Source organism: Cynoglossus semilaevis, chromosome 18, assembly GCF_000523025.1.
Source record: "Cynoglossus semilaevis isolate Cse_v1.0 chromosome 18, Cse_v1.0, whole genome shotgun sequence".
In the NCBI taxonomy this organism is placed as follows: domain Eukaryota; kingdom Metazoa; phylum Chordata; class Actinopteri; order Pleuronectiformes; family Cynoglossidae; genus Cynoglossus; species Cynoglossus semilaevis.
This window is the reverse complement of record NC_024324.1, coordinates 9,325,339-9,353,316: the sequence shown is the minus strand read 5'-3', so window position 1 is coordinate 9,353,316 and position 27,978 is coordinate 9,325,339. Positions and strand designations below refer to the sequence as shown.

At 40.4% G+C, this 27,978-nt stretch overlaps 5 protein-coding genes, 2 long non-coding RNA genes and 2 other non-coding genes across 11 annotated transcripts in view; 3 read left to right on the top strand and 6 right to left on the bottom strand.

Annotated features, from left to right (window-relative positions):
- The window catches only part of LOC103394310 (eukaryotic translation initiation factor 3 subunit I-like), a 7,866-nt gene extending 7,367 nt beyond the window's left edge, over positions 1-499 (bottom strand). For both annotated transcript variants that reach the window (XR_523132.3, XR_003052670.1), the window contains exon 1: positions 217-499. The gene's annotated coding sequence lies outside the window, so the exon portion shown is untranslated. The remainder of the gene's footprint in view (positions 1-216) is intronic.
- Positions 500-1,643: 1,144 nt separating this feature from the next.
- On the bottom strand, positions 1,644-4,703 carry txnipa (thioredoxin interacting protein a). Its single transcript, XM_008331554.3, has 6 exons — positions 4,340-4,703; positions 3,847-3,922; positions 3,609-3,753; positions 3,148-3,507; positions 2,757-3,059; positions 1,644-2,658 (listed from the first exon to the last, which is right to left on the bottom strand). Exons 1-6 carry the CDS (start codon positions 4,593-4,595, stop codon positions 2,623-2,625), a joined length of 1,176 nt encoding a protein of 391 aa, XP_008329776.1. The 5' UTR covers positions 4,596-4,703; the 3' UTR covers positions 1,644-2,622.
- A 150-nt stretch (positions 4,704-4,853) lies between these two features.
- On the top strand, positions 4,854-5,656 carry LOC103394308 (uncharacterized). The gene is made up of 2 exons (XR_523131.3): positions 4,854-5,047; positions 5,269-5,656. It is a non-coding gene; the product is annotated as an uncharacterized LOC103394308 (long non-coding RNA).
- Positions 5,657-8,241: 2,585 nt separating this feature from the next.
- Positions 8,242-10,936, bottom strand: LOC103394307 (uncharacterized). Of its 2 annotated transcripts, XR_523129.3 has the most exons (7): positions 10,882-10,934; positions 9,906-9,977; positions 9,551-9,585; positions 9,281-9,359; positions 8,966-9,019; positions 8,661-8,708; positions 8,242-8,375 (listed from the first exon to the last, which is right to left on the bottom strand). It is a non-coding gene; the product is annotated as an uncharacterized LOC103394307 (long non-coding RNA). The 2 variants fall into 2 exon arrangements; XR_523130.3 differs by lacking the exon at positions 9,551-9,585 and having other exon boundaries at positions 10,882-10,936.
- LOC112488579 (small nucleolar RNA SNORA18) lies at positions 8,781-8,914 on the bottom strand. Its single transcript, XR_003052797.1, has one exon. It is a non-coding gene; the product is annotated as a small nucleolar RNA SNORA18 (small nucleolar RNA).
- LOC112488574 (small nucleolar RNA SNORA8) lies at positions 9,101-9,238 on the bottom strand. The gene has a single exon (XR_003052792.1). It is a non-coding gene; the product is annotated as a small nucleolar RNA SNORA8 (small nucleolar RNA).
- A 1,283-nt stretch (positions 10,937-12,219) lies between the features above and the next one.
- Positions 12,220-16,305, bottom strand: chtopa (chromatin target of PRMT1a). The gene is made up of 6 exons (XM_008331552.3): positions 16,167-16,305; positions 15,187-15,278; positions 13,969-14,119; positions 13,505-13,679; positions 13,120-13,263; positions 12,220-13,030 (listed from the first exon to the last, which is right to left on the bottom strand). Exons 2-6 carry the CDS (start codon positions 15,249-15,251, stop codon positions 12,834-12,836), a joined length of 732 nt encoding a protein of 243 aa, XP_008329774.1. The 5' UTR covers positions 15,252-15,278; positions 16,167-16,305; the 3' UTR covers positions 12,220-12,833.
- A 166-nt stretch (positions 16,306-16,471) lies between these two features.
- On the top strand, positions 16,472-18,271 carry snapin (SNAP associated protein). The gene is made up of 4 exons (XM_008331551.3): positions 16,472-16,620; positions 17,336-17,382; positions 17,466-17,584; positions 17,917-18,271. Exons 1-4 carry the CDS (start codon positions 16,505-16,507, stop codon positions 18,022-18,024), a joined length of 390 nt encoding a protein of 129 aa, XP_008329773.1. The 5' UTR covers positions 16,472-16,504; the 3' UTR covers positions 18,025-18,271.
- Positions 18,272-18,694: 423 nt separating this feature from the next.
- The window catches only part of smad10a (SMAD family member 10a), a 12,892-nt gene continuing 3,608 nt past the window's right edge, over positions 18,695-27,978 (top strand). The window contains 9 exon segments of the mRNA XM_008331550.3: positions 18,695-20,052; positions 22,183-22,249; positions 23,784-24,024; positions 25,404-25,578; positions 25,665-25,688; positions 26,366-26,566; positions 26,684-26,932; positions 27,781-27,924; position 27,978. The exon segment at position 27,978 is cut by the window's right edge and continues 38 nt beyond it. Of these exon segments, the coding sequence (XP_008329772.1) occupies positions 20,049-20,052; positions 22,183-22,249; positions 23,784-24,024; positions 25,404-25,578; positions 25,665-25,688; positions 26,366-26,566; positions 26,684-26,932; positions 27,781-27,924; position 27,978 (1,106 nt within the window). The 5' untranslated portion in view covers positions 18,695-20,048.

The window sequence follows — 27,978 nt, the reverse complement described above, 5'->3', positions numbered from 1 at the left end:
GCTGTATTTTTCTTCATCACAAAGGGGGGGTTGAACCGCTATTTGTCTGATCCGTCGCCTAGGACCTGTTTGCCTTGGGAGACCCTACCAGGGGCGTTAAGCCCCCGACAACATAGCTCCTAGGTTCATTCGGATACTCAAACCCCTCCACCACGTTAAGGTTGCGATTCAAGGAGAGGATTGACAATTGACAATTGTTTTTTTTAAAAAACCCACCGTTTCAATCAATCTGATTTAGCCAACGAGTCCACACTACACTCGTGTCTCATGCGGCAGTGTTCCACAACCGGAAATAAGAACCGTGCAACGTATTCCTATTTTCGGTATACAAACGTTCCAATATCTGCGCGATTTTTTTCGTGATAGTAAGACTATAGTCTTCCTTGTTTTCTTTTTTGTGATATTTTGACATGTTCACATAAAATGTTTTTTGTTGAGTTTTTTTGCACAAATTATTCACTTGGAAGCGTGTTTTCAGGCATTAGCTAATTAAGAATATTAACTCATTTTAGGCTGAATTTATAAATAAAACAACATTTCGTGACCTATTTTTCATCAAGCCTTTACACGTCACATATTTAAAATAAATAAACTAAAACAACATTGTTTGTTCTTTAAAATGAATATATATATATATATATATATATATATATTCATATTTAAGAGATTGTAAATACATTTATTCAACCTTTACAATATATTCATTAGATTAAGTTTCCATATCAGTTTATACTGTTATTGAATGCTGCTGTTATGCTGTACCAAATGGAGAAGTACTGAAGAAAGGTGTGCATGCTGACTGTTGACATAACTTTGTGGAACACTGACCACGCTTGCAGACAGGTCACAGAACCTGTCTGAACTAGTTTCTTTGCAAATCTAAGGAGAACAACAGAACACCAATACGAAAACATTCCAACTGCAGGCAATGACCTGACCTGACAAACTGAACAGGCCTGCGCTGAACCAGGCTCACGACGGCACACAACTCCTATTGGTGGAGAGTCTTTGCTTATGTCAGCTCTCACCAATCAGCACTCAGAAGTGGCGCGTGATCACCCCATGGCTATAAAGTGCAAAGGCGATGATCATTCCAAGTGTTGTGTGACCAACAAACTGTATATAAGCTTTGAGATATTCTAGACTTTTTCTTTTTTAGGACTTTTTCGTGATAGTAACGGTATAGTCTTGTTTGTTTTTAGAAAATAATAGAACAGCCTTTATTGTCATTCTGACACAGTTGGTACAACAAAACTCAGGATGTTTTTGGTGATATTTTGACATTTTGAGGTATTTCTAGGACTTTTTCTTTTTTTAGCATTTTTGGGCAAAAGTTGACAAGCAACACTTACCTTATTGACGTGGCACACATTTCTTTGATTATAATATCATTTCTCATTCACACTAACCCAACAAAACCAGGAAAGGTAACGCTCTAGGCTTCAAAACTATTATGCTGTAGCAGCTAGATAGTGTATGTCTGTGTTAGGGCTGCTAAACTACTCTTAGCATCATTTCCTTTTTATATCTTTGAGCTTGCCAACTTTACAAAGACGTTTACACGTCACTTTAACAACTTTTGGATTACTTTTTTAAACAGGTCTCTAGACCATCTTGGCAAAAGAAAGAGGACCTCGCGATTGTAAATTTGAAAATGTCTTTATTTATAAAAAAACAACCCATGGGGTTTCATACAAAAATACTTGTAAGTTTAAAGGATGCATTGCAAACACTTCTTACAAATCAGTCTTTAACAGTAATTTCTCTTTGCGCCCTAAAAGAAGAAAAGTCACGCAAAAGCGCAGAGGCGATCTCACAGTGAAATGTTGTCTAGGACAACTGCAGATTGTTTACAATGTACAAATGAATGTTCTTACGTAACCAGCATCTGATCGCGCGAGTGTCCAGCATATGCAAGAAGATACAGCTTACCACCAAACTGGAGTATAAAAGTTCAATCTCAGAGGTTCTCAGAAATCAAAAGTATGTAACGAATCACCACAAGACAAAAATTGTTCAAACCAAACAAACTTGTAGGCAGTAATGGAAGCAAATGCGTCAATCGAGAAAGTGCATTAAGACAGCAAAAAAATATATGTATATACTCTTTTAGATGCTGTTACTGGACAGATAATGAGGCTTATTCTATAAAGGGAACAAATGTCGCAGTAGCCCTTTACAGAACTTCTGCAAACGCAGCACTTAACTGGAATGACATATCATGAGGAGAAGACAACCCCCCCAGCCCCCCAAAAAAAACAATGATGCCACAGCAGACTGGGAGGGAGGGGCTGACTTATACCACGGTTGGCCCCAAGTAACACACATGGATATGAAGGGGCTGTAAATGGACAGCAAGACCCCAAACAGTGTGAGTCTTTAAAGCAACAGCCTTTCAGGAAATGTCAGGAAGCACAGATGACGTTGCTTCAACTTGATCGCCAAGAGGAAGACTGTAGACGGATCGGCTGCGATGATGCAGCGGCAAAGGCGACTGGAAGAACAGACGGGAGGCTTCCTTGCTTCAATTTACCATCGTCTCGCCACGTCTCGCCATGTGGACATTCTGCTTCTTTTCAAGTGCCCTAAATGAACACAGACTCCGACAGCTGCACCTTATCTTCAGCACACAGGCAGCATGCGGTACTCCTCCTCGGTCTGCACAAAAAAAAACAAACAAAAAATGATAAGCCAGTGATGCTTTTGCGAGGTAGACCGACATTTAAATGTTCAACCCGTGTGACTGAGAGACCTACCTCTGTGTAAACAGGCGGTGGAGGATAGTGGAAGGCCGTGGTGTTCATAAAGATGGGGCTTTCGTCTCCATCGAAGTCGTCCAAAAGTGGCGTTAGGGGCTGTTCCAGGCGGCAGTCGCGTGTGATGTCAGTGTAACTCGGAGGCTCTGAGGGGAACCTGAGAGACACCCAGCTTTGAGACGCATTACTGACGGAACCCTCCTGGCTGCTCACACTATTGCTGCGGCTGCCCAGTCCTGAAGTCCCAATGACCAGTGGTAGCTCTAGAATCAGTTTTTCACTTCCAGGGATGTGGATATAAATCTAGAAGGCAATGACAATCATTTATATCACATTTTAAACACAGAGGAATAATGTACTAAACATGTTTATGCAAAAGCTGCATGCTTACCATTAGTGCATACTCAACACGAATAATGTTGCAGCCCAGCATGGATGGTTTGATCTTGGGCACCCTGATGGTCTTGCCCTGCCATGCGTCACACATGCCAGAGATGATGTGGTTTCCTCGCACTGCAGAGAGCTTCTGGCGGAAGACCTTGGTTCGACCATTGGCCTGATAAGTGTGCTTGGCGATGATAGCAGCCTTGGGAATCACAATCCGAGAACAGGTGTTCTCAAACTTTGCGTTGATGTAGATGTCTTCACCTTCGCAGAAACCGCTGCGATCGATCTTAGCATTTAGTGACACTTGACCATCAGGGATGAACATGCATGTGACTTTCTTCTCTTTCATGCCGCCTGTGGGGGACTGAGAAAATGCAGGAAGTGAGACATCGGTTCAACGAATGACTCATTTGGGCGAAGGGCTGATAACAACAATGCTTAGCCGTTCGCTATTGAGCAACTCACCAAAAGGTCTGGAGTGTTGACATCCAAAGGTTCCTCCACCTCAAACGGCTTCTTGCACTCCAGTGTAGGTTGACGTGTCCTCTCCAACAGGCCCTTCACGTAATACTGGACATATCCAAATTTTCCCTTGTACGAAGAAACCAGCCTGCGGCCACACATTTAGACATGATTAAAATAAAAACCTCAAAGGGTACGTGTGTTCTCATCAATAGTCAAGTAAATAGAATCTCATACACACCCACTGGACGGAAGATCGAAACCAAAAGTGTATTCATATTTGTTGCCAGGTCTCAGGATGACTGATCCGTCATCATCTGGAAACAAAAAAAAAAGAATCCAGTCAAGTATCCTGTGTGTGACTTGTTTATGGCCTGGTACAGTTGCCCTGGGTCCTGTTTCTAGTGTAGTTTACTGACACTGACAGGTGTTCTAACCAACACTGTAAATAAATAACCACGGTGTGCCCTATCTGGCATGACCTCATTCTGTAAGCCTTGGCACGTCAATGTAAGCTGCGCGAGCGTAAATAACAGAATGAATGAGACCTAAATTCTTTTCAGCCTAGTAAAGTTGGCAGTGTATGCTAACTGAGTGCAGCGGTTTCTAATAAACACGATTAAACCATGGTTAACGTTGATAATGACTATCGTAATTTCCATTTAAGTCCGAAACACATTTAGGCAGCAATACTAGCTAGTAACACTAACAGTAGAGGTGGTGTTTTTCCATACCTGATGGCTGGTCGACCATTCGCAGGACCTCGGTGTGTCGTAGGTACTCAGCTTCCTGTCGGCACCGCTGTTTGCCTTTAGGGTACTCGACCTTAGCAGAACCCAAAGCCAAAACCTTCACAGCAGACACCCTGGTCACTTCGTTCACTTCCACTTCGATGCGGCCACACACCCGTTCTCCGCCGCAGTAAAAACTCTTACTCGGGTCCGTAAATACGATTTGAAAGGTTTTCAACCTTTTCGTCATGGCCACCATGGCTGCAACTTGCTGATACAAAAGACGAACGACAGTAAAAAAAATAAAATATATGCGTGTACGACGTCTATCGTCTCGCTCTCTACTCTGGATATGTTGTAAACAAAGGCTCGATGTAGGTTTTATATGACGAGCCTTACTTGGGTACGACCTGCCCTACTGAACAGAATGGCTCAGCGCGTGCACACAGCTGCTATTGGTGGAGAATCTTTGTTTGTGTCGGTTTTGACCAATCAGCGCTCAGAAGTGGCGCGTGAACACCGCGTGGCTGTGAGAATTCAGTGCGTGCTGAGCAAATGCATCAGAAGCAAAAAAAAAAAAAAAAAAAAAAAAAAACGATGCAGGGAACAGAACGCCAGTAGTAAACAGAGAAACCAGGAAAGGACAGAAGGGATGGTCTGAATGTGAAACACCCGTCTGACTAATCCAAAACCCCACAGGGCACGTATCAGGTAATCGTCTAAACAGATATGACAAAAACTAGAAGAGAGAAACTAAAAGAGATACCTTCACAGTTCGTTAATAAAACGAACGAGGCATTGAATGGTATAAAAACGAGTTAAAAGCCACAAAGTATTTCACACTGAATGTTCTATCTAGTATAATATTTATTAGAAAACATTTTATAGACAAACTATCTAAATCTATGTTTACTCATTTCTTTATTTTCCAGCACACTGTCTATATTTTTCTCTGGGAATACGTGAGTAAAGCAGAATATTTTAATTTTCTTACTTGGACACAAACAGCCTAGCTTAACAGCGTGGCTCAGCGCATGCACACGGCTGCCATTGGTGGAGAACTATTGTTTGTGTCAGTTTTGACCAATCGGCGCTCAGGAGTGGCACGTGAACACCGCGTGGCAAATGGATTAGCTCATGCACAGGAAGTGAAAAGAAGACGGAGAGAACAGAACGTTAGTGAACAGAGAAACCAGGAAAGGACAGAAGGGATAGTCTGAATGTGAAACACCCGTCTGCCTAAGCCAAAACCCCGCAGGGCATCATTCATTATCATTGTGCTTACAGTTCTCGTGACATTTTAACAAACAAACAACAACAACAAAAAAGACAAAAACTAGAGGAGGAAAAAACTAGTACATTTATAGAATGAAAAGAGACATTCAATGTTAAACTAATGTACAAACACAGTATACCATACTGAACGTTCTATATGATATAATATGTATTGGAATATATTTTATAGAAAAACTATAACTATGTGTATTTATTTCCTCTGACACATCCCATTTTTATACAATAAATTGCTGGGGGTTTTTTTTCCCCATCATATTTGAGAATGGGATCTTTGATGGACTACAGATGTGTTCAGGGTTCGTCTAAGATTAGTTTCAGTTCAAGTCCCCAGTCGATCCTCTGTCTATACCAAAAAAAAAAAAAAAGTTCAAAAGTGAACACATATAACACTGTAAAAGATTACAATAGGACAACAGAAGGTCAATCTTATGGTTTGACCTTTAGAAGAGTAGTACCAAAACATTGACAGGTCATGAGGCCATGAAACCTTTCCATAACAATGACGACTTCACACCTGTTTTGTCAGAGTTCCCCCATGCCTCCTTCTCCATAATTAACCTTGAAAACAACAGTTGACAAAACAGACTTACATCATTGGATACTGGTATTGAAGACAAAGTTATACTGAATAATACTTCCATCAATAGCACAGTCTTTAACCATGACTAATTGGGCATTTGGGCATTTTATATCGGTGTCCTGTGCGACATTTGTTTGGTATTCCGAGGCCTGCACCGCCCACTGTCATTGCCTGGACTAGAAATTGTTTTGGACGTGCTCCCCTGTGTGAACTTTTACCCACTTAGTTCTGAATACTACTGTACCGCCAGGGAAATTTCCATGCAACACATTTTAGGCCTTGTGCAATTGACAGTGTTTTCCAGATACAGAAATAGCAAAAAACATGGCTAAAAAAAAGTTTAGTTCCTGGCTTCTTAGAACTTGATCTGCTTCTGTGAAAAGGCCATGAAGGGTCCTCCTTATGTAACTCTGTCGTGACATGTTTGTACTTGTCTAGTAGAGAAGAAAAGAACACGGTCGCTTTCTACCTAGGTGCAATGTTTGCATCGTGAGTGAAAATATGCAAACAGAGACCTTTCGCAGTCAAGGGACAACGAATGAGGTGGATACAAAGCTACGTGGTTATGAGAGGAAGTTGCAGCGGTAGCATAAGAAACAGCTCACTGTGGAAGAGGAACACGAAGTTTATGTACATTCGCAGGCATGTGATTAGTGAGAGGAAACGTAATGTTTAAAAACCTCCCCCAGGCTGTGCTGTACAAACGAGACAAGATGAGAAGACGCCTCATAGCAGTACACGATGAAACCTGATCTAATATGGAAATGTGCAGGGTCTCCTTTTCCAGCTAGATAAACAGCATTGCCCCCTAGTGGAGAAATCAACACACCTCGGAGGTTGTTTCCCCCCCCCAACAAACTCAATAAGCTTCTTCACCTGAACATTTACAATAGATAGATACTAGGTTAGTAGAAGTAGATAGATAGAAAATGACTTATTTGACAACTAAATTTTTGGCCTAAAATATATATATATATTTTCTTATCAATTGATAGACAACATTTGATTAAAGCACCGGAATTTAAAGACTGAACTCATCTCTGTACTTTAATTTGTTTACAGTAAATCTGAATTTCTTAGACAAGAAGCGTGCTCTGTCCATTTCTATAAAAGAAACGTTCTTTGTAGGACAAATATGTTCCTGTGTATATGTTTGTGTCGGTGTCATTGAAAGAGGAATGCTGATGAGATATGACGCAATACCAGGTGATGCTGTTGATGCTCTTTTCGGTTAATAAGAATCACAAATGACAAATATTATTAGCGTGGCAGTTCACAAAGAACATCCAGATAATCAAGGTCGAGTATTGTTCCCCCATTTTGAGTCATTATGATGGGTTTTTGTTTTTTGTTTTTTGCCTATGTCGCCGCTTACTGGCCAAAATTAGCACAACCGACTGCACTCAGTGTTTGACAATCGTCATGACAGATACTTAGCTACTTTAGAGGTCACATTTCGTTGTATGCAGTGGTGTGCTGCGTCACAATGACAAATAACTCACTTTCACTAATGTTAGTTTTGTCTATGCATGTAGATGGGTTTTTATAATGAGTCAACATTCTGAAGCAGTACTCCCCTTTTGAGTCACAGTACATATTTGAAATGTGAAAGTATCTCAGGGCCACCAGTCACAAAAAGTATATTTAATTAAATTAATTTTTTTTTTTTTTTGCTTCATGTGAAGCTTGAGCGGAGTTTTGTTTGAAGTCATCTGCTGCCACCTAGTGGGTTAATATTTACATGTTCATTGTTCTATTATTGTAGTAGATTTTTAAGTACCTTCCAGACCAAAAAGGGGGGGGGAATAGATAAATAAAAAAAATTAAGTACCTTCCAGACCAAAAAGGGGGTGGGGGAAATAGATAAATAAAAAAAATAATTCCACATCCTCAAGGTACTGAATCACTGTGTTAGACTGCCTCTACTCCAGAAGCCGCTTGAATTAACGTGGCCTATAGGCCTATAACCAAAACAGCTGCATCTGTATCAGTAATTTAGTGAATTTGTGCTACAAAAATAACCCATTTGTACAATGGAATAGAATCTTTATTTGTTTATACAAGCATTACAAGGCCAACTGTTAAAGACAAAAACAAAACAGTTGTCAATCTGTGCCAAATTCCAGTAGCTGTGTTGACTGCTGCACCACGCTGTTGCTGCACCTGGAAATGAAGGAAGTATTTTATTAAAAGTATATCTAAATGACAAAGTATTGCTTTCATTAAACACCATTATTAAAAATAAAATAATAAAAAGTATAAAGAAGAACATGTTCCCAGCAGATCTTCCCAGCAAACTGCTGCAGAAGTCCACTGGGATAAGTTTTGTTTTATGGTCAAGTCCACAGCAAGTCAGAAACCAGAAGTCCTGAAAGCCTTGGTATATGACCAATTCAAGTGACGAGGGTAGAGAGAGAGAGAGAAAAAAAAAAAAGCAACAAAACTTACCCTTTGAAGTGGAACCTCAAGTCTCCTGCATGATACTGCAATTGTTTCCTTTAGACAAAAGGATAGTAACAAGCTTATAATCAATCCACAATCCATTTAAAATGAAAGATTTAATTGATCAAATGTTCTGCAGTGATATCCCACAATGTCCAAGATAGTGAACACATGGGTAAAGCACAACCACAGATATAGTCTGTGAGGCATTTCCAACGACATGACCCTACAGTTAAAGGTCTGTCGGGATAGACCTCAGGTCCACCGTTAGGGACTTCTAATCCTGTCACTAGCGATGCCTGTCGACTCACCGCGTTGACACCTCGTTTGTTTGGGTCCAGGAGGCAAACCTTTGCTGCTCACACCTACAGAACCAAAAAAAAAAAAAAAAGTGAATATTAACTTTTCATTTAATTGCATGATTTTCAATACAGCACTCTTGATGAAAATGTCTCAACAAAAATACCAGGACTCCAAACACATGCAGCATGGAGACCAACGATGCCAAGTGTTGACTTGGTCTTGCACTGGCTTTTGAACAAACCAGCTCATTGAGCAGCTGGCTGCAGATACCACACAGTGCTTGTTCTTTTAAAATAAATACATAAATAAAATTAACCACTCACCACTGTCAAAGACTGCACATCTTCAACCTGTACGTCAAGTTTCTGCATTAACGTAATAAGGCCTGGACGGTGACTGGACCTGTCGGAGGCAGAGATTCAATTCACATGAGGATACGTTCACAACATCCACACGTCGTTTGGCATCACAGTCCAGGTAGCTTTAGTGTTGTTCAGAAAAGCAGCTCTCACTCACACATCAGAGCAGTTGAACATATTTATGCTAATCATCATAACACTTCAGGGATTTGATTATTCTGTCATGCTACTCACACAGAGTCCAATGTTGTTATTTTCCCCCCATTTACCTGTGAGACAAAAAAAAAAAAAAAAAAATTGTAAATATTGAAGAAGAGATGGGGGGGGACACCAACACTAACAATTAAACAGCTGTGAGTTCTCATAAGTAACACTACCATTATAATAAACAGCAGTGGGTTGCAAGAGAATGATTGCTCTAGGCACAATATGCACACAAAGGACCACTTGAGAGGACCAGAGTACATACTATGCCGTAACACCAAGATGCTCACTTTGTTAATTCTTGTGTCTCTATTGTCTAATTAGCTTTTACAAGGAGTCACTTAGACACAAGGGACATGAGTCAATTGTAACTAGAAAAACTAACCTCATTTTTGAGTCATGTAACTTTTCCATGGCGTCCTCCGCACCGCCACATGGTCATTTGTGTCATCACGGACTGCAAATAAAAATACAGATTTAAAGTGCTGACAGAGTTAGAGGCTTTTAGCTTCAAAGACAAACCTAAGGCCAAAATATTTCCTCAAATATGTTCATTTTGTAGACTTTTGAATGGAACTAGGACTTAAGACATGAATGAGCAATCATTCGATAAAGCAATTACAGTAAATGGATGTAGCTTTGCAGATGGCTAATTCTTAAAATGTTCTCATTTCAAAATAATGTCTAGGTTTTTAAATGCACATAAAGTGGAATAAAAATAACATTGTCAGCCATAATTTATTTCTGATTATTAACCAATATTTGGTTATTCCTTACAAGCTACTCACAAAATCACCAAATGTAAAAACCGGAAATCAGGAGCCCATGTCCCAGGCCTCATTGTCACCTTTCAGCAATATGTACATTGTGCCGAGGTGAAAGCAAAACCTGGTTTTTTCTGGCCACTGCCGTCTGTGGGTCAGTCCACGATGGAGGACCACCCCAAAAGCAAGCCTGCACTGTGGCTGTTGCAGTACACAGTTAAGCTAAACAGTCTAACGGTGTGGAAACCTCGTGGTAGAATAATAATAATAATAATAATAATAATAATAAACAGTATTGTACTAACACACTAATTTAAGATTAAATATATATACTTTTTTTAGTTCACAATGGCTAAGTGAAATGCATAACGCGTTGTCCGACCAGAAAAAAAAAAGAACGCTACTACAAGTTCTCACTATCTCCAATGGAAGGTGTTAGCCGACACGAAGCTACAAAATGACCGCTCGCTGTACAACAACGTGGTGTTCCGTTTCGCCTAATTAAAAAAAATAATAAAGTCAGATTTGTAACATGGTTTTACTTATTCGAAACGATATTAATAGTTAGAATAGAAAAGTACGGCAAAGGAAACTTACTTTTAAAAACCCCAGCACCACCTTCCAATAGCGTCTCACAAGCAAGAGAACGGTGTTTTGCGTCACCGAGGCATTTATACCCTGCGTTACGTCAATTAAATCTACTTTTTGGCAACCCGAAACGCGTTCAGGGTAACTCGTAAATTTTAAAAGCAAACGGTGATTCGAGCTGCTTCTGTACAGTTTAGGTAATACAGGACTTGGGGGCTGAAAAATACAATAGAAAACATGTATTCATCGAATATTTTCCTTTAAAATGAATTTTGCAGCTAACAGCGATACTTTACAGGCCACTCCATATAACCTGATGTTGCATTTTATGGCGTATGTGTCTACTGAAAGAAAATTAAATCAAAATGTTTGTTTTTGTGTTTTTGTTATGATGGACGCGGGAACTTCTGAGTAGTTATTTTTAATTTTAGTATCAAGATACTGATTTGAGCGGAATTTAAGTTACACACTTATTTTAAACATGGTAAAACACTATTATGGAGGCCTTTCCCCAAATGCGGAATTCCAAAATGTTTTACACAAAACAAAGTCACCGGTGACTTTTATTTTCATTATTGTTATTTTACCTCATATTTGTTAGTCATATAAGGGGTCTTGTTTATAGTTGACTCCACCGTTGACTCCTGGTGGAATTCATTGCTTTGGCTAAGCCACCCAATTTTAAGTTTTAGCGTAATGCTAATATGACAACCAAGGCTCAGTGTGTGCTGACCAACAAGTTTATTTAATCTGGGTCTAGGTTTTTACTATAGAATATTGACAACTCAAACCATTAACATATTTTTTATGGTGAATATATCTTTAGATTCAACATTTTGGTGCACTAAAACTCATTGTTTCATTCTAGAGCAGGCATGGGCAAACTTTGACTCGTGGGCCACAATTGGTCCAAAGATTTGACAGGGGGAGCCAAGTGAGATGGCGCAGATAGATAGAGCGTTAAAATACATGACAGACCTACAATGATTATATAAATTAATAACAATTTGGACAAGTTTGGTGGGCCACATCCGGCCCACGGGCCTTAGTTCGCCCATGCCTGTTCTAGGGGGTTTGAGTGTTCTACCCAATTCAACTGTGCAAAATAGTAAAATTTGTAGAGTCTACTGGATCTAATGCTGCACTCTATACTTTACCGTTTTATGTCAGGATCTGTAACTTCTTTCCAAAAAACATTGTATCTACATTATTACTTAATTTTCATGTTTCCATACATTTCTAGTATTTACCTAAATCTTACAGTAAAAAATACAAAATGCTACCATAGAAGGTAAACATAATCTTGGACCAGGTAACATTGAATCTGCAATAACCACCAAAAACACAAAAATTTAAAACCCTTTACTTTTAATCATACAAATGTTAAGCCCAAAGCTCAGGAAGCCAACACTCTGAAGAAGTAAGAACTTTTCTTTTTTACATCATTAATATGACAATGGATAATTGGCTTTTAGACAACTTTTGCTGACATTAAGAATCAAGTGTCCTGGCATTGCATTGAAGACATTTAGATGAGCCCGTAATCAAATCTCAAAAGTTATGACAACAACTTACACTAAAAGCAAATACAAAGGGTTTCTCAGTTTTGTTTAAAAAAAAAACAAACAAATAAAAACAACACCGTATGAATCAGTTTTTAAGCAATAAACAATCCTGTCTTAGAAAAAAAAACAAAACATGTTTTGACACACTTTAGAAAATACCAATACAGAAGTGTGGAAACAGTGGTCTAACATCTATCGAGGTCCACTGACACAGAATAAAAGCTATACAGGAGCAGGTTGATGCAGAATGGACTAGTAAAATGGGCAGACTCTGATTTCCTGCCAAGTACAGGACAATCACCACATTTTGTTTTAATTACTTCTCAACATAGCCACACTGTTATGTGCATATTGCACTCAACACTTCTATAGTGTCAAGCAAGTGTCCTTCAAAGGTCACTCCATACTATCTGGGTCTGCCTGGGCCATGTAGGCATCCAGTTCTGCGTCCAGGTGACCCTTGGTCTTTGACATGTAGGCATCCAACTGGTTGTCCAGTTGTTCACGTGTCACGGCTGGCCGGCCTGCGCCCCGCCCCCGTCCTCGTCCACCGCGACCGGGGAAGCCGCCACGCCCGCGCAGTCCACCGCGGCCTGTGAGGAGATGGAACTGATCAACTGGCTTGTTAAGAGAAAAAAAAGTAACTTAGAATGCCCGGGTCAATAATGCAGCCAGTTCTGACCTCTGGCTACACCTCTTGGTGCTCCCCTGGACATAGGCCCTCCTCTACCAGCGCCTCCTCCACGATTGCGACCTCCTCTGCGCATTGACAGGCGGCCGGCAGAGCCGCGTCCTCGCATTGGCACACCTGTTGACAATCTCTTTCCTATTAAAGACAACAAAGTCGTGTTGATAATGGTCAAACTGGATTGTCTTAGCAATTCTCTTCAAGAAAAAGCAACAATAACTTGCAAAATGTAACTACGGTCAATGTAAGCATTCCCATAAGAGACTCCTGTATCAAACAAGGGTTGACAGGACTGCATATTAGACAAAAGTGAGCTACTTGGTGTAGTTTTCAACATGTTGGGTGAGGTAAGAAAAAAAGACAAAAAACAAAAACACACCTCTCATCGATAAAGCTCCCCTCATTACACCTCCTCTTGCTCTTCCTCTGAGGTTTCCCCTAGGCATCCCGCGCATCATTCCTCTCCCACCAGCCGGTCCTCCTCGCATTAGAGCCCCAATCGGGCGACCCAACCTGGCTTGGATGTTACTCTTCCCCAGACGCTGCTTCAGGCTCTACAGAGAGTTATTTATGGTACAGTTAGACCAAAGAAAAGTGAGGAAAAAAAAAAAACTGGCTGCTTATTCTGGAAACTTCAATATAGTTAACCAAGGAGTCATCCAGACAGATATTTTACTTTGCATTTAGAAGGCTAAGTACACAAAAAGTAATTACTTGACACGACAGAAGTAAAAATTGAAACACTCCTTTCACCGAGGTTACAGTGGATGCAGAGTGTGTAGGAAAGTTAACACGGTTTTGCATCACACAAGGTCCCTCTGGCTCTTAGACCTTTCACCTTACCTGCTTGTGATTAAGAGCTGCTTGCACTGAGGGTCGATTCTCCATCTGCTGGGCCAGCCGACGATTGCGGGCACTGGCCAAGTGTTGCTGTTGCATGGTGGCTCGAATGCTTACCGCAGTGGGCTGCTTGTTCTTCAGCATGTTAGTGAAGCTTTAGAAGTGGGAGGGGGGAAAAAAAAAAACAAAAGAGGGAGGACGTAAAAAGAAGGGGACAATGGAAGCAGAAGAGGGAGGAAGTAGGGTTCCATATCAAGTCATTTCTCATTTAATGGATGCAGCTACACACACTTGGAAGTGGTACTGTGGTCAAAAATGAGACCAATGCTCCACTTCTTGGCATTCTCATTTTCGGACGATGTAGACACTGATTTGATTTCGATTTCTACTTTTGAGTTATCCGTTTCAAACAGGCAAATCACGAAGGAGGAGTTTAAACTACAGTGCAGACAGTAAAACAGGAGAGAGCAGAGAAGACGATAGACGAGAAGCACAATTCGCCACTTACAGGCCTCCGGCTGTCCGGCTGTTACGACATCACGCTGCACCCAGCGGAGGCCCCGGACTTGAGAAGTGCTGTGCCACTCAGCCACTTACAGCATGGACCGCGATTTGTGATCAAAACCACGATGGATAAGAGCGGGGGAGGAGATACGGGGGAAGGAAGGGGGATTCTTTACCACGTCCATGCTTGGACTGAGTAACCACTGTTTTTGGCTTAGAGAGGAGAAAGATAGAGGTAGAAAGTAGAGCTACAGGTGCTTTCCTTGCACTTGTTTGAGAGAGAAGTTGGAGAAAGGGTTCAGGAGATGCCCGATCTCCATGGTGTAGCCGAAGTTTTCTGTTCCACTCTACATGGAGATACTTGCGTATCATCAGGGGCGTCATGCCGAGGCTTTTGTAGGAGAGTGGTCTGATCTAGCATAGGTTTACCAAGGCTTACCAAGTATGACCACTAGCCTCCCCGGTTATCTGCATGTGTACACTGCTCACACAAGATATGAGGCTCAAGCGGTGGCTTTTCGGCACCTACTGCCACTGCCTTCGTAACATAAACAAAGGTTGAGTGAGCAGTGCACACAATCAGGAGAGCCAGAATAGCATCCATGTTGGATCCGGCCCCCAACAGAAGCCTTCCACAGAGAGCAATAAGATGGTCATATGCCATGGTTGGCCCTTTCATCTGGTGTTTAACAGCTGACAGGGTGCGTGGCGCCTCACCGCTCGTTCAGTGACACCTTGGTAGTGCTTTTCAGGACAACCTTTTGGGAGGAGGCTGCACTCATTTTGGTAGGGCTTTAGTTTTCCAAAATCTGGTGAAAGACAGGACAGATGAAGAACAATTTAATGGAAAAAAATAATAATACAGCATTCCCTTAGTAGTGAATAAATCTGTAGCCTCAGTCATTAATGGGAAGAACAACAAGGGACAAGATTCCATGTGGCCTAGTTTGGAGTGGAAAATGTAGATATAAACGCTAGCGTCTGTAATTATAAAATCTTACACTGGGAGTGATCTTAAATCTGATCTTTTTTTTCAAATTACACAAAAAACCTCTCACTCTTTGTAGGTAGAAAAAAGGTTTTGTCCTTCAAACAGATTCTCAAGTAATTAATATAAGTTATGACTGTCAAATGCTTAATATTTAAAACATTTGAAAAAAAGATATTTGAATAAAGTTAATTTGTTATCTCAAGCTAGTACTGAGCTCCTCATCTGTTGCCGTTTGTCTCTCACTCAGAGAGCTGAGTTTAGAGAGACAGCACAGGTGTTTCTATTTAGCTGTGGTGAGGGCAGTGAACCATGTTTACGTTCATTCTTTTTATTGTCTTGCTTTTTCCTCAATTTGTTGTTTCAAATGTTAACATTACACGTTACATTTCCAAAACAATCAAATAAAATACTCAAATAAAAATCGAAAATAAAATCCACATTTAGGACGTAAATGTCAAAAGGTCACCGAAACACACGGTGTTGCAGATAATTCACTGAACCCAAATGTGTTTGCTTAAGTTGAGAGTATAAAATCACTCACAAAAGGACGTATTACTCGAGTAAAAAATGTAAAACGAGTGGAGAAAATGTCTCTCTTTACTAGTATTTTCTTAAATCCTATATGTTAAGACACTTTTTGGAGGCACTACAAACAAAATGTAAGGCAACAATAAGTTAATGAGAGCTACATGTATTAATCACTCACTGTGATCGTTGCGTCGTTGAACTGGAAAGCCTTCCAGGAGGTTAGTGTTAGCTTTAGCAGCTGAAAGGGCACGACGAACGTGTGTAGTATTTCCTATTCCTCGGCTCAAATCAAAATGGAATAGCCTCCAAGCTAAACACACGTAGCTGGAAGGCGACTACAATGACGATAACACTATTAAATAGCCGTCGCTCCCTAAAATGGTGCAGCCTTCCTTCGTCCTCGGGATCCTCGGAGAGAAAATGGAGAGGTTCTTTTGACGTCACTGCTACGTGACCCAACTTCCGGTCCAGCTACGTAACCGATGCAGTTTGTGTTTACTTCTGCTGTTGATTAAAATGGCTACTGCGGCGGTAGCGGAAGCTTCTTTAGGTAAAGATGCCATTGCCGAGGGGCTTCTAGATCTTTTAAAGCCTGCTATCCAGCAGCTGGACCTCCATGTACACTCAGTGAGGTAAATGCTTCTTTGTTGCTAACACACAGCCACATTCACCTAGCACCCCACCCCCCATTTTCCCGGTGTTGTCCCGTGACAGATGCTAATCGTTTTGGACCTACAGATTGCTTTTAGCATTGCTATTAAACACTAGTAATTCCATTACTATAAGAGGTTTTGACACCGATAGATGATGTTAGTTGTCATCTTACGCTATGAAAATCGTTCTTAAATTATTTTGGGCATTGGGCAGCCAATTACCAATACAAGAATAGGGAGATTATTTAAGTTACTTGTGACGGTGCTATCGAAATAGTCTAAATTGTATATAATATTTACCTTCTTTTTATGCATATATGCACATATTTATTCTTTTAACGTGTATGTACCACTGCCATACAGTTTTTTAATTGCCCTCAGGGCAAATTCAGTTCTTGATTGAAAGCTGTTTTGTAGTCAATCTCGGGACTAAGACCTGTAAGTAGAAAACTAATTTAAACCTTCCAAAATGTCACTTTTGAGAGTTGTTTAAAGAAAAATTGATCAACAGTCGCGCCTTCCTAACTTCCTTTTAACAGGGAGGAATGTGAGATTTAGGATTGCAGATTAATGTTCAGTTTTGCCGCCTCATTTGGCAAAATCAAGTGCAGTCATTTCTTGAGTTGTCATTTTTACTCACGCTTAAATTTATGCATCTTCTCTTGACTCATATTTATTGTTTTATCACTTGCAGGGAAAGCCAGGTTGAATTAAGAGAACACATAGACAACCTCGCTACAGGTAATACACGGTACTACATTCAATCACTTTGAGCTTTGCATGCGGGAAAGTTAATCGTGTGTGTGTGTGTATATTCGTTGCAGAGTTATGCAGAATAAATGAACACCAGAAGGTGGCTTTGGATTTGGACCCCTATGTAAAGAAGCTGCTGAACGCAAGACGAAGAGTGGTGCTAGTAAACAACATATTGCAGAATGCTCAGGTCAGTGTCTGTCTGTGTATTAGGGGGTTGGAGGGTCTCTCTTTGATGTCTTCTCATGTGACGAGAATTAACCAAAGTGGTGGTAAGTGACACCTTGTCTTGGAGGACTTTTGTCCTCCACATGGCATAGACAAAAATCATGTTAATGTTGACATTAATGAGCTGCTGTAAATGACACATTATCCTTGTAAAGGCTTAAATATAAACATTTAATTATTGAGAGAGAATATTGCTATTTTGCAGTGTTTAGGGGGAAAACAGAACCCTCTGGTAAGCCTTTAGGTACTGCTATGTCTTCAACAAGGCATCAATCTCGATATTTCTGTCATCAGGAACGTTTGAGGCGACTCAACCACAACGTGGCCAAAGAGACGGCACGGAGAAAGACGATGCTGGAAGCTTCTGGGGTGTTCACAACTCGCTCTCCGAGTAAACCCTGACCGTGCTCACCCTGTTCTGCACAGGAAAAAACTGTGAAAAGAGTTCACCAGGGGAGGCATATCATTTCAGGACATTGTAATGTAAAGAGGCCAGGTCCTTAAATAATTATTACCTGGTTGGTCATGCACTCACTAAATGTATGTTTTGCTTTGCTTTGCTTTGCTTTGCTCTAATCACTGGCAAATATGTTCTTCACATACGTAAGAAGAATAGCATACTGTATTTGCCTTAGGCAAATGCATCACAGAGTCAGTTTAACTGGATTATTCATACAGTGTAATTACGTTTTCATTGTGTGTGTCCCTTGTTTTTACTTTTTGTTATAAGTGCCACTGAATTCTTGTCTGCTGACATATTTTGTAAATGCTCTATGCAAAAATCTATCACCTTAAAATGATTAATTATTGAAGGATATTTGCTACTTTAACCTTATTGTTGTATTGTTACTCTATTTCTGTGCATTGAATGCTGTATATTGCTCTTTTGTTAACCTGCCGATTAAAATGAAACAAAGCCCTTAAAGCAAAACAAGATTTGAAATTAAATCAATGGCCTCATAAGAAAGAAACAAAAACTTAACTTATAAAAATACAATTCTCATATGTGGCAAACCCAAAAGACTTATGCATGTGGTAGAGGAAAAAACTAAACTTAAACTTTAATGTTTAAAATTACAGATGCTATAAGTATAGCGTTTGGTGTAAAAATAAAAAAAATATTAAAATGATGAAATGAAATCTAAAACTGTAATTTACATATGTGACTATTTAAAAATGCATGTAAGAACCATATTAGTTTGTGTGCATATTGTCCTCAGAGTCCTTGTGAGGAATATAACCTGTTCTTTCTGAGTCAAAACATTTTTTTTTTTCCTGTGGTTTCCTTCAAATTCAGGGTTAAGACGTAAGGTGTAACTCAGATTAAAGTTGTTAACTGGCTAAAGGTCAGTCTTTGCCTAGACGTAGATCAGCTGCCACTGCTAACACAATCACCCAATGCTTCTTTTTTGAGTTAACTGTCTAAAAATTCTTATGTATCCATGGACAAACACACTTGTAATCTGTGGGTGACATTTTAACCTTTAATTCAACTATTTAAATTAAGTTCGGGTTTTTTTAGGGATCTTTGGGTATTTCGTACTTTTGGAACAATAACAAATCTCATCCAGTGTTTTGACAATTGCTGGTTGGCATGAGGAAGGTCTGCTGAATTTGACTAGGCCTCAGGGTGTGTCCAGAAGCCGGTTGGAAAATGAGGAAGATTAAAACTATTCCAGATCCCTTACATAGTGAAATTGATATATAAAACCCAGGGTTTAGGTTGGGATTATGTTACATTTAAACCATTAGTGCGTTTATCTACACAAAAGACTAGGTTTAAGTACGGAGATTCAGGTGAGGATTTAAAACTAAATTAGGATTAGGGTTTAAATAAATCTGAAGTTATTCTGGTTCGGGGACTAGGAATACCATGTATACGAGCAGTCCTCAAAAAGAGAGAAAGAGAGAGAGAGAGACAAGCGTGTGTGTGTGTTTGGGCGGTGGAGGATGGGACACTAATCTCAGCGGCGCCACCTTAAAGAAACAGTCTCACGGGCCTGTCAATCTGGGCGAACCAGACAGCGCTTGGTTCACGGGTCTGCTGTGAGAGAAGCTCTGCTATTGGCTAACGGAGGCGGTCCCGGTAAAAGATGCGCCCCCATTGGCTACAGCATGTCGAGACGCCTCGCGCACGGCGTCTCCCCACTATTGTTATTGCAACGTGCGCGCGAGTATCAGGCAGGATGCATCAGGAGACAGCGATGATAAAACAACGGAGAGAGACAGAGAGCAGCCAAAGATACACAGCGTTAGACGAATAAACAGTAGGTGTAATTCAGAGAAACCGAGCTAGGCTACGTGTATATTAAGCGTCACGTCGCACCCGTACAAAGGGCTATAAACAGAGACACAGCAGCTGCGGTGGGAGAGCTGTCTGCGGCTCGGAGACCTTTCTGTCCAAGTTGTTCGCTTTGCTCCGGCTCATGTGTAAGTAAAGAAGCCATTTATCTACGTCTCTTCTTTCCTCGCTCCCGCCAGTTATCCCTCTAGGTCGAACAAACAACTGAAAAAACATTGAGACACCAGTCTTTTACCATTTGGCTTAATGGTTGTCATAACTAATGTCTTACTTATGTCACTGTCATGTTCATGCTCCGGTCGTGCCAAAAGCACTCGTGAACATGGTAAAACATGACTTTGACTTGTTGAGACAGCGGAATGCGTGGCGTATGTTATCAGATTTGTGATGTTAGTAAGGGAAGTGCGGTGGCCTGGGCTCGGGTGCAGACAGGTAACGGCACACACAGCACATGTGAGCTCATACAAGTTTCATGTCAGGCTTCGTGTGTGGGGGGATATCACATGAGTGTGTGTGTGTGTGTGAATGAGAGAGGGGGAGAGAGATAGAGAGAGAGAGAGAGAGCACCGGGGGCCTGGTTGATTCAAGGTAAAGAAAAGACATGGACACAAGGTTGGTTTACGTCTAATGGTAGGAAAATGTACCTCAAGATAACAATGGTGTACGGTATGTTTGAAATACCTCTTCACGCGTCTACAGTATGTGGATAATCCGAAATCACCTCAACAGGGTAGGGAATTGATTTTTGAGAACATATAAGTGTTATTTGGTATTGTTGTAATGTTATTGTTATAATCTACTACAACACTGTTACAGCTCATTATATTACGTATATAGTCGTTTATACTAAGGCGTAAATTAAATACTTGACCTCAGATGCATACATTTCTTTGCGTCTCTTGATGTAAACAATCCCAATCTGTCTGTATTTGTTTTTTTTTACATCTGTCTCATGTGAGCACATTTTTCAATTTGTCATTAATGATATTCATGTCTTCCAAATCTACAAACTCTTTTCAATTTCTTTATTAGATAATAGTTTATTGTCTAAAATCAGAATTTCGTGACTTTCGCACCGTCAGAACCATTAGATTTAACAATATTTCCCGATGCTTGTGTTGCACACTGTTATGTTGCACTTCTGAGAAAGAAAGTGACTATAGTAAATCAAGTAGTCGAGGAATAGTATCTCGTCAGATTTTTATGTATTTTATTTATATAGTAAATTCAAATTCATCATTGACTACATCATTTTGTTGTACCATACAGTGATCAAAATAGAATGTAGCTTGTAAACATGTCTACGTCTTTAGCTGCGGTGGGTGCATATGTTGTATGTATGTGTATATAATCAGCCTTGTATAATAATGTGTAAAATCATAATGGTAAGCCATCATCACAGACAATCGATATAACAATTCAAATATTTTTTTCTTCTAATATTGCTAAAATAAACTGCCTTATTATCAATTTGTAGGTATGGCATATCACCAGCAGGTGGAGGCAAACCTCAGAAAAAAACACGGCGCAAGTTCACTTTTTTAATGAATCGACTCTTTATAAATAGTGTAATTAATTTGTCCTTAAACAAAAATCACATAAATAATGATAAAATACAGTGATCCCTCTCCTATCGCGGTAGTTGCGTTCCAAGACCCACCGCGAAATGGGAAAATCCGTGAAGTAGAGTCGAGATAGTTATTATATTATTTACGTATATATTTACCCTTTACGAACCTCCCCCACACTGTTATCAACCCCCCTAGACTTTATTACCCTTTCCCACACAATTGTATACACAGTTGAGTTGTAGAATGGAAATATAAGACATACATATTACGTAAATAAGGAGAGAGGAGAGTGAACAGAGGAGTGCATACTGGCCAAGACGGATGGACCGTCAGTTAAAGAGTACTACAGAGAAACAAAAAAACACTGTTTTATTTCGAGGATTATCAATGTATTATGTAATTACTAATGTCATTATTTAAAGTTAAAGTCCAAAGTTAAACAAACATTTGTAAAAATGGTTTTCTTTGAGTATCATCTAAAACAGAGAAATGTGCAAAGGCTTTGGATAAGAAATGGTGAACAGGACGTACAAGTGATATATTTATGCACTTTATTTTTGGGATTCACATCATTTTTATTTGCTCCACCATGAACATAATATACTGCATTAGAGAGGTCTGTGACATGAAAAGGTTGGGGATGTCTGCCTAAAACTGATCCACTAACGCCCTTGTGTCTACCCGCAGGGACAGATTCAGAGCTGTGCCATCACGATGCCAGTGAAGTTTCATTGGCTGACCAACTTAACACTAGGTAAGCAAGACTTGCATACCTTAGCAGGTTGCCTAGAGTTGCGATCTCAAACTCAAATAGGCACATCATTGATCAATGTTCCATACAAAAACATCATCTGCTGTTTGAGAACAATACGTTTTTGTCTAATATAAATACTATATAATCATATATTGAAAAGGGCTAGTACAAATTGATTTTTCTTTTTCAAATCCGTATATCTCAATAACCTACATAGGTTTTTAATGATTAAAAAAGGGCAATTATTGAAAATAAATTGAAGGTAAAACTCATTATTGACATCTGGTCACGGTCCAAATGTGAGACATTTATGGGCCAGAAGTGGCCCCCGGGCCAGAAGTTTAAGACCACTGGCCTAGAGGACATCATCATTATATTGTTTTTATAGACTTTTAGTCAGGACCATCTTATAATAGTCACACCTAGTTTTGCTACAATAATGTTCTTAATTATTTTTTTTGCTTTTGGTAGCCTTGTCCTAAATTAATTATTAATATCATAAAAGTCGACTAAAAACGACTAATCATAATTGTGGTCAAGCTGGAAAGTATTGACCAATAAATCGACCGGTTGACTGGGAGATTACAGGTCTGGATCGGTGTGGCGACGTCTGACGTGTAGGCTGAGCATCAACGATGGCCGACTGTTGCAGTTGTCTGACTGTACACTCGTACAGTCGTTGAAAGTTCCAACAAGCCAGATCCCATTAAACAGTAGCAGGATAATGTCCTGGCAGTGCCTGCCTTGTTTTTTCTCGTGCATCAGTTATTATTTGATTCTACATAAATCGCTTTGCTTTTGCCATAGGCTTTAAAAAGTGGCAACAATAACTCAAACTGAGTAAAGGCCATTACCACGTTAACCAACATGACTCGTTTTTTTCCTATGGCTCAGTACACAGGAGGGTTAATGATTTGTAATCTTTATATTAATTTTTTTTTTCAATAGATTTTAAATTTAATTTTGTAGTGTACATGCGTCAAACTCAGGCCCGGGGGCCAAATTTGGCCGGTAGTGTAACTATATTTGGCCCGCGAGATCATATCAAATATATACTAGAGTTGGCCCACCAGTATATAGGCCCTATATACTGGCAGAATTTGTAGTATTAGTGGTGAATCCACTATGTTATAGCACATATGTTTTTTTCTTTTTTTGCTGTCGACCTGTGAAAAAACAAAACGGCTACAGATAAAGAGACATAATAGGGAACAAATACCACTGATGTGGGTTTTATTTCTAATTTAATTTCTCGTGTGTTTATAATATTAAGCTTTGATCCAGATTCATCCAATTTGTTTATGCAAAAATAAGTTTGTTTCCATACGGAAAAATGACAGATCTGGAGCGAGGAGAGCACGCAAATTGCTGCCAATTTTCCAATAAATATTAAGTTTGGCCCACGACTTTGTCCCAGTTTTGAATTTTGGCCCACTGTGGATTTGGGTTTGACTCCCCTGCTGCAAAAAAAACACAGTTGGATGATTAGTAATATTATGCAAAAAAACACATCTCTTTGTCCCTGTGGCTGCAGCGTCATGTCCGTAAACCACCCAAGCAGCAACGACGCCTGCCTCAGCATCGTCCACAGCCTGATGTGCCATCGGCAGGGTGGAGAGAATGAAGGCTTCGCCAAACGTGCCATTGAGAGCCTGGTGAAGAAGCTGAAGGAAAAGAAGGACGAGCTGGACTCACTCATCACTGCCATCACAACTAACGGTGTCCACCCGAGCAAGTGTGTCACAATCCAGAGGACACTCGACGGACGGTTGCAGGTCAGTCTGGTGTTCGGTGTGCAGCGTGAATTCAAATGTTAATTAATAATTTATATATCAACTCGTGTGGTTAATTGTCACGTTAGGGTTTCATTTACTCTGAATGTATTCCCCCCCCCCCCAAAAATCGCCCACACTCAAAAAACTGATTGGTTTCTTTAAGGCGGCTATTTATATAAAGTGCCTTAATTTTAGGCAGAGGAATAAATTCATATACTTTTTTTTATACGAGTCGTCTTCATTTCACGGTTCTAAAGGGCATTTTAAAAATACCTCAACATTAGGACATAACAGGTAACTCTTGCTCGTATCCCATTTCCTTTTAAATTCAGATCTCACGTTTGTCCAGTGAGTGTGCTTTTTCCCTTCCGAGATAATATACTTTGTTTTTGCTTCTACAGTGTAGAAATATGTCTGAGCTTCGTGTTGGGTGGAAGACTCCTAGTGCCCAAAGAGGGGAGTCAAAGTTCTGAGACAGATGTTCTTATAATTTTACAAGATAAAAAACATTTGCAGCACTTGAAATTGAAAATTAGTTAAAATGACCTCATTGCTCTGATGTTTATTTTGAATCAGTTTTAAAGGAGTAAAAAAACCTGATCAAATAAAACAAAACAGGTCTGTCACGTGTTTTAGTTCAACATAAAACACTGTAACATCTTAGAACTTTTTGTCTTGGCCCAGCACATGATATGTCTTTCTTGTTGGACATTAATAATGAAGATGGACAGAAAAGGGGGTTAAACACAGCAAATATCTGCTGCAGACTAAAACATGTCCTGTTTTTACATTCTTTGTCCACAGAGACAATCAGACGCAGAGATTGTCCCAGGAATGTCCACGAGACCTTTTTTGGGAATAAAGCCAGTGCTCAAGGACACTGAGGTACAGTTCTCATCCCTGTGTGTGTGTTAGGGTTTAGGATGGAGTTGTTGGGATTATTGTCAGGATTAGGGTTGGGATATGGATAGATTATTTGGGATTAGGATTTGGGTTTTGGATCGGAATAGAGAAGTTGGAATTAGGTTTAGGGTTAAAGTTTATTATTATCTATCTATCTGTCTATCTCTCTATCTATCTATCCATCCATCCATCTACTCTGCTTTATACCCATAGTCCAAGTGCTAATTCGGTTAATTGGACAGAATGTCTGAATAGTTGCTTGTCTGTGAACGCTGTCCATGTAGAGGACCGGAGACCAGGACAAGATTGTGTTTGTCCCATCTGACATTAGCTCTGCTTTATGTCTGAGCTCATCACCACGTCCTCTGCCGAGGCCATTCACAAAATGAAGTTGAAAATAGACTGGACAAAAGTCACCGTAGTACAGGTGGTAGAACCTAGGTATTGGTGAAGACACTGTAACCTTCTCTCCTCAGGTGGCAGGGAGAAAAGGTTTCCCTCATGTTATTTATGCCCGACTGTGGCGTTGGCCCGACCTCCACAAGAACGAACTGAAGCACGTAAAGTTCTGCCAGTATGCCTTTGACCTGAAATATGACAACGTGTGTGTCAACCCGTACCATTATGAGAGAGTGGTATCTCCAGGCATTGGTAGGTTTAAGTCAGACCCCACTTTGTTTTCTCTTGACGTTTGATTGGCTGTGATCCATTCACTCCTTGTTCTCTTTCTATGACAGTCGGCCTCAGCCTCCAGAACACAGGTGAGTTGCACTGCATTGTTAGAATCGATCGTCATGCTACCACATACAGTACATCTTTCATAGTTAGAGCTTATTGGGCAGGGACGCTGACTGTTGAGTTATAGAGCTTGGTTGGTTGTTGACGGTAGGTCAGGATTTACGTATCAAGTCAGGTGTTGTTAAGTCGTAAAGTGTGCGTGGCATGGTGGATTAAAGAGAATCAGCAGTCAGTAGGGGTCGGAAACATCTGGTACACCTGGTACTGTAGAACATTGTTTCCCAAAGACTGGGTCGCGACCCTCAGGTGGGTCGTAAGAGATTTCTTTTTGCTCCGTCTCGCATAATGTTTCCCAGGAGTTTACTAATAATGTCTATTGACTTGGGTTGTGAAGGTTTGTGACGTTTAATAATACGGGTCCACAGAAAATAAGTTTGGGAAACAGGTATTGGACTGCAAACCAGGCAGTCCTAGTGAAAACATTAAAATGTCCCTGCAAAAAGACTCAACATTCGGCTGTTGACCTTGGTGAAACGTCTAATAGTACCAGGTTATTGCCGTTTTACATGATCTTAGTTTTTTCATCTAGAAGGCAGGTTTCAATTTGATCACACAGGTTGAGACTTTACATAGGCAAGTCCTCACTAAAATGTCAATTTTTTTTTAATGTTCTAAGCAGACTTGGCCGACTCTTTCTCAGCAGCTCCCGGCAGCCTCATCAAAGAGGAATATATCCCCGACTGCATACAGATGGACCTTCCTCCAGGCATGCCTCTGACGGACCATCAATCAGCGCCTCCGGAACACTATGGCCAGCCTCTGCCTCCCTCACAGCTACCGTCAGAGCCACACGGACCGCCGCCTGTCAGCAGATACACAAACCTGCCTGTCTCACCCAAAGGTCAGTTTTTATTAAACGTCTGTTATTGGCCGATATTTTGCACATATTTATCTGGGGGATCTCATTACAAACTCCACTGAATATTTCTGACTGAAGTCTTGCCTGTTGTTGTCGCAGTGTCCTGCTCTGGCTCCATGCTGCCCCTGCAGGCAGGACACAATGACGGCCATCTCCAAACTGGATCCCCACAGGCTCAAGTCATGACGCCGGCCCCTCGACCTCCGACTCCAACCCGAACTCCGCCTCACGCACAGGCAGCCCAACAGCCGCCACAGGCCTCCCATTCACTGCAACCCCCATCCAACTCTCATGGACAGAACGGCTACAACAGCAATAAACACTCTCAAAGCCAGCCAGTTTTCCACAGTGAGTTGAAACACAGTATGCACCTACATGCGACGTCCTGTCAACGCATCTAGGCTTTTTGTCATTGAGTCTCAATGTCGTTCTTATTATGGTGGCAACAGATCTGAATGACACACAAACCTGCTGACCGATCGATGTGCTGTCCTTCACATGTGGTGTAGTGATTAGGCTGATGAATCACATATCAGAGGTTGCAACACTGCGTTCACTGTCTTAAATTATCTGGATAACTTTTAATTAAGTGATTTGAAAACCACCGAGCCGTGCCGCGAGAAATCCTCAGGTGTACTGTGAAAAACATCTCCATTGTCGCTTAATTGGTCTGACATATTTTCTTTGTTAGTCTCTGCAACAGTGACAGGCAGAACAATTAAATAGTATTCCACTAGGTGGCAGCAGATGGCAAAAAACTAACAAAAAAGAGTGACTCAATATCGAGAAAAGATCTTGGTCTTGTTGGTCTTTCTTCAATTCCTGTGAGTATACCAGTGGTGTGTTCAACTAAATAGGTCAAGTTTTCACATAAACGTGTACTTCTGCAGAGGTTCTTTTTTACTTTTGTCCAATTAAAATGTCAAATGTTAATGGATACTTCACGTTAAAGGAAATTACTTGATAAGTGATATTGATAATGGGAATTAGTTTGTAAATTCCCATCAATTATCAATTGCCATTCCTTGTAATGATGATCATGCTTATTATTATTATTATAAGCGCAATATTATTTTTGAAATTTGCACGTAATCTGATTATAAATAAAACAATATCAACTCGGCGTGTTAGAATATACTAGGTAAAGTATGCTTTGTGTTTGTGCACATTAATCATTTTAAATTTCTGCAATCCAGCTGTTTGGACAGGCAACAACACAGCCTCCTACACTCCGATAGGACCCCAGCAGAATGGACGCGTTCTGCAACAACCACCCCTACATCACCCAAACCACCATTGTAAGTCTTTGCAACTCTTTTAAACTGAGCAACAATGGCACTGTACATACCCAATATGTGTTCCTTACGCTGATGTTTACATTTCTGTTCTACAGG

What these genes read in the sequence shown, in the direction of transcription:
- txnipa (XM_008331554.3), bottom strand. Translation starts at nt 4,595, where the DNA reads ATGGTGGCCATGACGAAAAGGTTGAAAACCTTTCAAATCGTATTTACG. An exon ending in TTCGATCTTCCGTCCAGTGG is followed by an intron (nt 3,754 to 3,846) that starts GTGTGTATGAGA and finishes GTGTGGCCGCAG; the next exon opens with GCTGGTTTCTTCGTACAAGG. An exon ending in TCAACACTCCAGACCTTTTG is followed by an intron (nt 3,508 to 3,608) that starts GTGAGTTGCTCA and finishes GCATTTTCTCAG; the next exon opens with TCCCCCACAGGCGGCATGAA.
- chtopa (XM_008331552.3), bottom strand. Translation starts at nt 15,251, where the DNA reads ATGAGTGCAGCCTCCTCCCAAAAGGTTGTCCTGAAAAGCACTACCAAG. An exon ending in AAGGTGTCACTGAACGAGCG is followed by an intron (nt 14,120 to 15,186) that starts GTGAGGCGCCAC and finishes CCACTTCTAAAG; the next exon opens with CTTCACTAACATGCTGAAGA. An exon ending in ACCAAGAGGTGTAGCCAGAG is followed by an intron (nt 13,031 to 13,119) that starts GTCAGAACTGGC and finishes ATCTCCTCACAG; the next exon opens with GCCGCGGTGGACTGCGCGGG.
- snapin (XM_008331551.3), top strand. Translation starts at nt 16,505, where the DNA reads ATGGCTACTGCGGCGGTAGCGGAAGCTTCTTTAGGTAAAGATGCCATT. An exon ending in CTCCATGTACACTCAGTGAG is followed by an intron (nt 16,621 to 17,335) that starts GTAAATGCTTCT and finishes TATCACTTGCAG; the next exon opens with GGAAAGCCAGGTTGAATTAA. An exon ending in CATAGACAACCTCGCTACAG is followed by an intron (nt 17,383 to 17,465) that starts GTAATACACGGT and finishes TATTCGTTGCAG; the next exon opens with AGTTATGCAGAATAAATGAA.